Raw genomic sequence first — 10,635 nt, forward strand, 5'->3', positions numbered from 1 at the left:
AGGGCTCTCATTATGTTGCTAATGGCAGATTTAAACCAACTTTATAAGTAGAACAGGAGGATTATAATGCGAAAAAGGATTTAGAATGACCGCATTGCTAATCATTTGGTGTCAAGACGTCAATGTGTTAAACTGAGGCCTCTAAGGCTTTTTCTTGGCGGTTTCACACGCTTGGATCATGCTAAACTCAACTGGCCTGGATACACGAATTAACCACTAATCGGTATCGGTATCTCAGCCTCTTCTACGATGGATTTCTCCCTGTATGATTGTTGAGCGTCTCTTGGTGCAAAATGGCGGCTCTAGAAAGAAGCCCTCGCTCTTTGATTCTGAGGGACTGACACCAAAAACCTGACGTTTACCGCTGATGTTTTAGATACAGATTTTTTTTTTTCCCCCCGCTATCAAACTCCATTGTAGTCGAAATATCGGAAATATCTCAACGTGACATCGCTATCTACAGGAATAAGAAAAATACACCACCAAGCAACAAAATGGGCCTAGAAATCCAAGGCACATCACCAATAGCCACCAATTTTTACCAATTTTTTTTTTTACAGTGTCAGAATGTTTTAAGAGGATTTTTTCCTTCAAGGGTGGGGACATGTCGTCGTGTTACAATAGTTTATACCATCAGACGAAATCACCACACTACACATCTTCATTATCAACAAATGGAAAAAGGGAATCTTTAGGTTGCAGGTGTAGGCTTTACACATCCGTACTATTCAACTGCTAATCGTACGAATGATACTGGGTTCAATTTGCTGGTGTACAATTTAAGGCTCCTTTCTTCGACATGTAACTGTTTGCTGTGCTGGGGTTAGTTACAGTACCGGTACTGTACCAGGAGCACCATAGGCCTGTATAATAAAGACCAACTTAAACAGGATCAGATAGGTACATGGTTTGGGGATTGAACAGAACAGCCACAGACAAGTGCAAAATAATAGTTGAACACACTTCAAATGTTTGAAATAGTGAGGAGTGCAGGATTTAGCATATTTTGCAAATGACATTACCAATTTTAAGGCTGTTGAAATGTTTGCAAGTTAAAGCTGCTACGTGTAGAATATTTACCTCATATGCTCAAGTTAATTTTCATAGCTTAGTATGTCTTGAATAAGACCATCACACAGAAAATCTGCTTTTTCCGTGTTGCTTTCTATGCGTTTATTCTGTGTCCCTGGATAGGATTTCCCGCAAATTGTGTAGGGTTGATTTATGGCACAAAAGAAGTGCCTCAAACAAAACAGGACTGCGTCACTCTGAACAGCTATTCAAGCTACTCAAAATGGCAGATGGTGGAACCAATGAAAAACACCACTCCTAACAGCTGTATGCTGTTCTCTAGTGTACTCACCACATAGTTGAATGTCTATTTGCGATACATTTGCCCTTTCCTGGCCACTTCCAAGAGTTTTTTGTCCAGTACAAACATTAAAGGCAAGTGGAGGCTAACAGAGAGGTAACGTTAGCTTGCTAACACCATTAGCTACTTGAGCTGAAACGATTCCAATAACTGAGTAATACAAATATTTTACATGAATTAAGTAGCGTGTTTATTGGACTGATGATGTGTTACTCGGCCAGTGCAACCACACTAGTCAGCTGTCCTGGTTTGCTAGCATTACCTTGTGAGCTGGCATTAATATTTTCCAGCAGCAGCAGCTATTAGCTTGTGAATAGTAAGATCCACACTAAATACAAACCCCCGAAAATCTGCTCAGTCAAATTCATACAATAACAAGCTAGTTAATGGTACAACTCTGACATTAGAAACAATATACTGAGACTTGGACAGAAAGACTGGGTTACTGGTAGTATATGGGAGTGGTGGGGCGGACAGGCAAGTTGTCTTTGCTCTAGTGATGTAAAATACTACCACTTGAAGGGGGATTGAAGGGGTCACCAAAGTCATCAAATTTAAAATTCTACTGGTAGCAGCTTTAAATCAAGTACATCTCAAGTAAGTCAAACATTAGAAAACATTTTTAGGTACATTTTTTTCCCCGATCTGGAACAGCAATATAGCCCACAAATCTAGGACCTGAGGGCTTATAAAGGCACTAATTGTGGAATGGAAGACCTGGGTCAAGTATTGACTGAAACCCTTCAAATTATATTAATTAGATTGTTTGATCTAATCTGCTATGAGCGTCAGATTTGGGAGATTTTGCAACCTAGGAAGAAACTAGATGGCAGAAATACACCAGGCATTTTCAATCAATAGGTCATCTGACTGAGATTTCAGCTAGCATTCAGACCCAGGTCTGCCCTAGTTTAACTTTGTAGATGAATAAGACTGAACTGTTACCATGACAATACTGGCTTATACTGAGGGGCCAGCATATAAAATGTCAGTTTCATTAACTGTGGCCCTGTCCGGACAGAAAATATCCATTAGAAATAACCTAGAAAGCAAACATTCAATCTAATTTATTGGGTGATGGTGGTCTTATTTTATCAAGGCCTCTTCTTAGTTTTCTGGCGCTATTCAGAATCCAACAAACACATTGTGGATATGAATAGAGCCACTTATCAGATTTAACAGTGACTAGGTAGTGGTGCAAACAGCATTTATCAGTCGCATAACTACCGATTCTTCTGCCATAATGTTGGGAAATGTGAATCATTGTAAAAACATTCTTCGAGACATCAAAATTATGTTCTGTAGCTAGTAACTAAAATGTAACCATTTGAGAGAAGCTAGCTAGACGCATTTTGTTCTAGCTGAATAAACATTGCATTGTTCAGTTCCTAAAACCCAATACATTTCATTTTGAGTGTTGTACTTTCTTTGGTTTGTGTTCCACAAGCACACAAATTATGGACCAGTCTACAAACACATAATGTCAGATGATGTATACAGGCTATAGACACAATATTGACACATTACTTTAAAAAAAAATGCACTTTCTAAACCATGTCAATGTGATGGTGGGTATTTTATAGAGCCAATGGATAATATATAAAAAGGTCTATCTGTAGCTCTAGTGATATAACAGCTGCTATGTATTGTGCTGTGTTGCTGCATGCTACAGGTTCTGCTGAGACCTGGCTGAGTTTAGATATTGAGGAAGACCGCACAGACCCTTCTTATACATAGCAAAAGTAATAATATTTGCACATCCAAACGTCTGGGCCAGTTGCAGGATACATAGCGCAGGACCATGGAAAAAAAAAAAAATACCCAGACTCTAAAGTAATGCTGCCTTTGTGGAGCAAAAAGATCCACAAAGAGAGCATTATTTCAGTGTACTGGTAGGTATTTTTTCCACTCATGTTCCCATGCATACAGTGAAGGCAAGTTCTCCAGAATTAAAACTTGCTTTCTAATTACAATCTTGTCAGTGACCAATATCGTCTAGTAATAGAAACTCTGCATCGACTGAAATTTTAGGAGGCTACAATAGTTAAACAGCCCTAAAAGGTTTGCAGATATGATGAAACATTGTCAGAGAATTCATTACACCTTTGAAACTTGTCTTAAATGCCTTAGGTTGGCCTTGAGCCTATATGGCATCACTATAGTTCACATACTGTAGGCTAGATGCTGCAGAGCACGTGTTGCTAAGATGAGCTCGGTTAAGATCTGTATGTAGGATATAGTGGGAGTAAACGTACTGAGCAAAGCCCTGTATTCGACTGGTAATGGCTACAAGGTTTAGCACTATAACTGCGTTCACACTGCGAGCAACAGGTCACTGGAAGTCCATTCGTTTCCTATAGAGCTGAGCGTCCAGAGAAACTCGGCCAATGTGTGGACGGTCAGCGAGCTTGTCGGCTGAGAAAAAGTTGGCCAGTTTTCACGGTCATCGGATTTCCCGGTTTCTCCACTGAGGTGATTTTGTTTCATGAACAATAAGCTCTGCCTGGCAAATGCAAAATGGATGAGGAGTTGATTCCAGCCATTCAAAGCTTCCAGTTCCCTACAGCTTTTATCTGAAACTAGGGCTGGGCGATATGGACAAAATCAAATATCATGATATTTTTGACCAAATACCTCGATATCGATATTGCGACAATATTGTAGGGATGACTATTGGTGCTTTCACAAAATATTTACACAATGAGATTTTTGATAAATAATCATCAGTAATGTGGATATAATGACTACAGCTAGACGGTCTGGTAAGTTCAGAAAATGTCATCACTTTACTGTAATGCAGCCTTTAAAACCAGGAAAAGACAACACTTATGCCATATCACAATATTACGATATCCAAAATCTAAGACGATATCTAGTCTCGTATCACGATATCGATATATAGATATATTGCCCAGCCCTATCTGAAACACTACAGGAACTAGAAGGGCACTCGGAGAGCGCAGACCTCCGCCAAGGTTCGTGCTATTATTGCTTGTTCGTGAGTCGGATCCGGATCCGCTCCAAAATTGAATGGGTTCTTCCTTGGCCCATGCTCCACCCTTCCACGAAGTTTAATGAAAATCGGGCCAGTAGTTTTTCCGTAATCCTGCTGACAGACAAACGGCACCGAAAACATAACCTCCTTGGCAAGAGGTAATAAATGTCTCAAAAACGATGCTAGGAGAACGCTGGGATCAACGGTAAGCATGAAGTCATTGAGTTGTTTTTGATTAATCCTACCTAGTTAGCGCTTGCTAGCAAGGTCTTTTAACTCATCAAAACAATGTAACGTTATGACAGGTAATACAAGCTAAAATACACGATTTGCCTGTTCAAAACGTTGGAGCTGCAGATGCAATCGGACCTTCTCGCACCAGAATAGAGGGACCCGTCAAACAAGTTGTTCGCAAGTGTGAACAAGCAGTAAGAGCTTTCAGCAGAAGGTTGAAGGAAGCACGCTAAATCCGCAGCCGAGTACATTGGGCTTCCCGGATTTTACGACCTATGCAAACAGCCAAAGCCGTTTCCAGCATTTTTGAACATTTCACATTTTCAGAGCGAACGTCCGCTCCGGCTAAGCTAAAGGCAAAAAAAAAAAACAGTGAAGTCCGCACCCCTGTACATTAACATCACTCTACGCATTGATCCATTTTTTTACACTGTATACAGGTATGAGGACTCCACTTCTTCCTGCATTCTCGGGGGATCTGAGAACTTCTGTCCCGGCCGTCGGGTTTGGCCATGTGTATGATTTCACAATTTCATGATTTCTTCAAGCAAAAGTAGCGCACCCCCTCGGGTCAGTCAGAAGCCCAGCTGTCTCAATTGACAAGCCCTCAAAAGTGGATCGTCTCCTCTTCCGCCAACACTGATTGCAGAGTTCAGAAATCCCAACTTCCCAAGTCCAACTTTCTGGGATTTTAAATGCAGCAACGATGACGTAAAGCTGTGGAGTCCTCTCTCCCACCCGGGTCGTGGTACAAAACTCCAAAAAACGTATAAGAGGATAATAGGGAAACGAGAAAATATCATATTATTTATATTATATAATAAATAATCAACCTTTGTTTATATCTTTATATGTAAAAAAAAGTTCAGCCAAAAAAGGGTGATTGGCTAGCAAAAAACACTTGACGTACAAGCAGTGGCAGAGCCGTTTATAAAAAAAAAAAAAAAAAAAAGTATTGCCTAATTTAGGGTGCATGGAGTCTAGTCTTAGAATAAAACAATCCATCTCAACCCCTGAGTGTTCCAGAGGGTGTTAGTGAGCCTCTTGTCAAAACACCCAACCGCTCAGCTCCATAAGCCTGATGCCGCACCTGGTCACACTGCAAAAAAAAAAAAAAAAATTCTGCAGCATAAGCAGGGGTCTATTTCACCTGAGGAGGAGTGAAAGTTTAGCTGGAATCGGGTGCATTAGGCTTCTGCGGCCCGGGACGGTAACTAGATACCACGAAGCTCCCGTCCCAGACCGACCACTCCCCGCTCGAGGGCCAAAAAAAAAAGGTTTCCGGAGCTGCTCAAATGTTCCTCCGGCTTAACTCGAGTCTTTTTTTTTTTTTTTTACCCGCCGAATATCCATCCGTATGCAAAAAAAAAAAAACGGCCACATCGGGAACGAGGCCTCAGATGGTGACGTGAAAGGAGTCCCAGCTGCTGTCCTTGCTGCTGCTGCCGCTGCCGTTCTTGGCCGCCCCCATCGCCCCCATCCCGTCTCCGACCTCCCCGTCCGGCTGCTCCCCGGTGGGCGTGGTGCCGGCCTCGGGGTAGTACTCGTCGTCCTCGTCGAAGTAGCCGTTCTCCATCATGCTGAGGCTGGAGGCGGCGCTCAGGTCCTGGCAGCTGCCCTTGTACTCCTGGATGGACTCGTGGAGCGACCACAGCTGGCAGAGCAGGGACATGTCCTGCTGACGCAAGCCCACCTGCAGGGGGGCGACAGCAGGATAAGGATCAATACATTATACATTATACGTTTCTGTTGCGGTCCATTCTTTTAGCGTTTTCTTTTAGATTCTTTGTCGTTATTATCGTCGGCGTTTTTTTTTAGTTTGTTTGGCAACTGGGGCATCAATTCACAAAAGATATTACTTGGTCAATGTGATAAATTATTAGATGAGCTATCGGCTTACAGTAGGGCTGAACAATTAATCGAAATTTTATCGAAATCGCAATATGGCCTACTGCAATTTTTCAAATCGCAGGAGGCGCAATATTTGTTAAAGGTGAAATGTGTCAAAATAGCATTTTAAAGTAAATATTGTGGTGCTGCAGAGATGTCCTGGCCACATCATATTCTACAGACTTAAGAAAACATCTTTGTTTGGTACAGATCCCCGCAAAAATCACACCATAATCATTTTAATACGTTTTTCAATGAAAATGAGAGTAATGATGTAAAATTTATCATTCGCTCTAATATCGCAAATCATATCGCAATTGCAATATCAGTCAAAATAATCGCAATTAGATATTTTTTCAAAATCGTTCAGCCCTAGCTTACAGTGAACACTGGTCCTGAACGCTCCCTGATGTGATTTAATTTAAGAAAATTTTTTTTTTCGCTTCATCATCGCTCTCCACTATAAAGACAACTACAGGATCAAATTTGGACTTGCTGAGGCTAAGGAATGCGGAGTGGCACACCCTTCCATAATCATAATCGCCCATTTTTGGCAACATATGTCACATATCATAAAGCCACCTAAACTGGATTAAAAACCTGAGACACTGGCAGAAAGACAGAGAAAGCCAAAGAGGTTTAATAAGCCGCTTTTGAGCCCAAATCCCTTTCACACACAACAATGGAAACGTGGAACCTGGGAATATTAAGATATGCTGATCTGAGTCCAATCCATGCAGGAGACAGTCTACACTGAGCCTTGTACACCAGAATGTACAATGTCTGCAGTGTCTCAACTTTTGCTGCATTCACATCATCTGGGAAAGACTGTAGATATAAGCTTCCTATTGGAAAATACTGTTCACCTCATCTTTTAGACTGTAGATACTATAAATTGTAATTTAATGATCACAGCTCTTAAAATGCCATGGCAGGACACAACTATTTGTTGGATTTTTCATTTGTTGTTGACAGTGCAATGTTTGGTTTAGGACCCCTAATTTAGTCCACATTAGGGCCACAGACGCCCATTTGATGAGATTTTGTCTCTCAGACCCAAATCTGTGAATATTTTTATTGTTAGATATGATGTTGTCTAGAATTCCATGACTATCTGTATTGTAGGTAGAGAGATAACAGTGAAACTATGATCAAAACAGTCATTCTTCTACATTCTCTATTTGTGTTAACTTCTTGTAAGTGAAATAATGGAGAAGTTTAACAATTCATCAAGTTGCTGGGGACCCCCTGGAACCCCCTCAAGGACCCCTGGCGGTCCCCGGACCCCACGTTGAGAACCTGCTGCTTTAAAACATGAACTCAAATGTTGAGTCACCCAACAAAATCAAGGTCAAAAAACAAAAAGTTACTCATTTCTGACAATGAATTATAGACTAAAAACTAAAACTAGGTTGAGTAAAGTGTTCACACCCTTCAACTGATACTTAGAAGGATCTCTTGCTTTGATAACAGCAGCAAGTCTGTTTTTAGTCTGGATACTGGATGTAGGATTTTTCTCATGTTCAATTTTGCAGAATAGTTCAAGATTATTCTAATTGTCGGGGTATCTGGAGGTTTCAGAAAACCAATTTAGGAGTTTTTAAAGACCAATTTAACAACCACAATAAAGAAACAAAGCCTTTTTCTGATCGAACACGGCAAAGAAAAGTTCTGAAAGTATAAATGGTGAGTGTATGAGAAAGGATACAAGGGGCCCCGCAGGTACCCTGTCCTTTGCACAATCCTCTTTTGGTCAGTTTTTCTCTAGAATTAACGTCTGGGCTCTGACTGGGTCTTTACAAGATCCTGATCTTCCCTTTTAAAGCATTGTCAAAAACCCAGACACTGCATCGCCACATTCCCAACCTTTTCTTTTTTTAACCAGAATGTCTCCTAACCCCCACGTCAAAGTAAGTGTAAGGTAAATCTTTGATGTGGAGGAGATATTAGTGTGTGTGTGTGTGTGTGTGTGTGTGTGTGTGCGTGTGTGTGTATGAAAGGCCTGTAAGGCACAGCTTAGCCATGGTGGTATTTTTATCCTGAAGCCCGAACAAGAAAACTAGACTTGTTTTTTCCTCAGTGGACGGCCGGGGTGAAACAGTATAAACGTGAGGAAAGGTATTTCTTGTTCTTGCTCTGTGGTCAGCACTTTTCCAGTAATTTCCTTCCATGTTCAGAAAGACTGTCCCAAATTACACCTACCTACTATTTATAGTGTGTTGACATCGCTAAGTCGGAGCACTTTCAAGTTTTAAAAAAAAAGGCCAGAAAAAGATGCTGCATTAGTGGCAGGGGTTATTAGGGCATTTGCACTTCATAATACTCAGTATGCAGTATAAACTGATGGTGATGGCACTGTGCTCCAAACAAATTACAGTGAACAAAAACACTAATCTGCGTCAGTTAAACAGCTGAGAGACAGCATTGTGCTCTGACTGGTGGGGGACAACAACGCTTTAGGATAAAAGGACACTGTGGCAACTTGTTAGATGTGTATGTAGACTGCAAATCCTTGGTAATACATTAACAGCGACGAGGCAATAAGCCTCGACTTGGGCTCAGGGATTTGCTGTAAGGAGAAAGTAAAGCACATGAAGCAGAGATTGGATTTAGCAAAGCCTGTAACAAAAATCCAAGGGCCGAGGCTGTTGGTTTTCAGCAACTATTTGACCTCCCCCCCCCCCCCCCACCCATCTAAATCTCTTCCATTTGAGGAGACAGCATATTGCAACAAGTTGGCCGAGAGCCATTGAGGAGTCTACCTTGATTATGAACTGTGGCCCTGCAGGAATGTCAGTAGAAACCCTTCTGAGATGCAAATCCCTGCTGCTGGCAAGGGTGTGTATCTGTGTGTAACAAGTGATGCACTTCAAAAAAAGAATGTGCATCTGTGTAAATATAATTGATACTCGTATGTGTTCATTACCAGATTGTATGCTTGGTCATGTTTGTCATGAAAAAACAAACTATTATAGGTTGAGGCTAAAGCTATTCTGGTGAGGGTGAAAAATATAAATCAGCACAGGCCTAATCGCTTAATTTGACTCATCCACTACACATCTGTTCTTACCCCCGATACTTGCCGATCTCGAAATTCACGCCTAACTCCGATCAAAAATCGGACAATTTAATGTTCCCTTACTTGTCGGCAATAATGTATACACGGTAGAACGGAAGGTAAGATATTTTATGAATCGTTGGGGTCTTTTGGTAAATTCGGCATACATATAATTCACCAAGAAGCACATAATTCAATAAACTGTCAACTTTTATAACTGGTTCGCCTGCTTTTCTTCTTCAACCCAAACAAATTGCGGTGAGCGTTAGCGAGCAGTGTGAACCAATTATAAAAGTAAAAGAAAAAATCAAATAAAGTAGTGTTTGGTAAATTATATGTATGCCGAATCTACCAGAAGACCCTGAAGATTTGTAAAAGGTCTTAAGTCATGTTATACGACGTGTGAAAGTTTGCCTATAAACAAGGCAGCATTAAACTACCAGATTTGTTTAAGAGTTTGGCGTGACGAGTGAACTGCACGTATCGGGGCCAAGCTGTCCCGATATCAAAACCACGGGTGAAAAAACGATTCCACCAGCTTCTTGTTTACAATTACAATGTTCGTCCCCTAAAAAAATGTTACCATCTCTTTCCGGAGGAGTGCCAGAGCCGCGTCGAGGTTGGCCGGCTTGTTCGCCAGCAGGTTGTCGGCGTTGTTCCTGCCTCGGCTCAGGTCGTCCTGGATCATGGTTTTCTTGGCGTACATCCTCTCCATTTCTCTCCAGGAGCCGCCGCTTGAGTTCAGCAAGCCGCTCAAGCTCTTCGGGAGCGGGGGCAGACCCTCGATACAGGCCATTCCTCCCGCCGTGCCGTTCGTTGACTTACCATTCATCGTCTTATGCGTTTAAACCGATGCAAGGTGAACGTTCACACAGGTATTACCCGTTAAGTCCGTCTAATATCGCGACAAACACTGAAAATATAAAACCGTCTCCCGCACCAAACACACCGAGCAACAGCAGTTTCCTCTGCCCAGGGAGGCTCGCGACGCCACTGTCAGGTTAGCCCGTGTAAAACAGCTGTACTTCCGCTAGTAGCAAAATTCAAAATAAAATCCTCACTGATGACATGTTGCAACGTTTGGTA

General features: G+C 41.6%; 1 protein-coding gene across 1 annotated transcript; it reads right to left on the reverse strand.

Moving 5' to 3' along the window:
• Nucleotides 1–5,997: 5,997 nt before the first annotated feature.
• On the reverse strand, nt 5,998–10,412 carry fam89a (family with sequence similarity 89 member A). The gene is made up of 2 exons (XM_071530044.1): nt 10,133–10,412; nt 5,998–6,294 (listed from the first exon to the last, which is right to left on the reverse strand). The coding sequence occupies exons 1-2, from the start codon at nt 10,379–10,381 to the stop codon at nt 5,998–6,000; spliced, it is 546 nt and encodes a 181-aa protein (XP_071386145.1). The 5' UTR covers nt 10,382–10,412.
• Between the last annotated feature and the right edge of the window lie 223 nt (nt 10,413–10,635).

The sequence above is a fragment of the Centroberyx affinis genome, unplaced genomic scaffold (assembly GCF_046629955.1).
Source record: "Centroberyx affinis isolate AG114_WGS23_722 - 3 ecotype Tasmania unplaced genomic scaffold, CSIRO-AGI_Caff_v1 ptg001864l_1, whole genome shotgun sequence".
Lineage (NCBI taxonomy): Eukaryota > Metazoa > Chordata > Actinopteri > Beryciformes > Berycidae > Centroberyx > Centroberyx affinis.

Bases quoted from the DNA above. Each gene is read 5' to 3' on its own strand.
- fam89a (XM_071530044.1), bottom strand. From the start codon at position 10,381: ATGAATGGTAAGTCAACGAACGGCACGGCGGGAGGAATGGCCTGTATC. The intron at 6,295-10,132 runs GTAACATTTTTT...GCCCCCCTGCAG, and splicing joins CACTCCTCCGGAAAGAGATG to GTGGGCTTGCGTCAGCAGGA.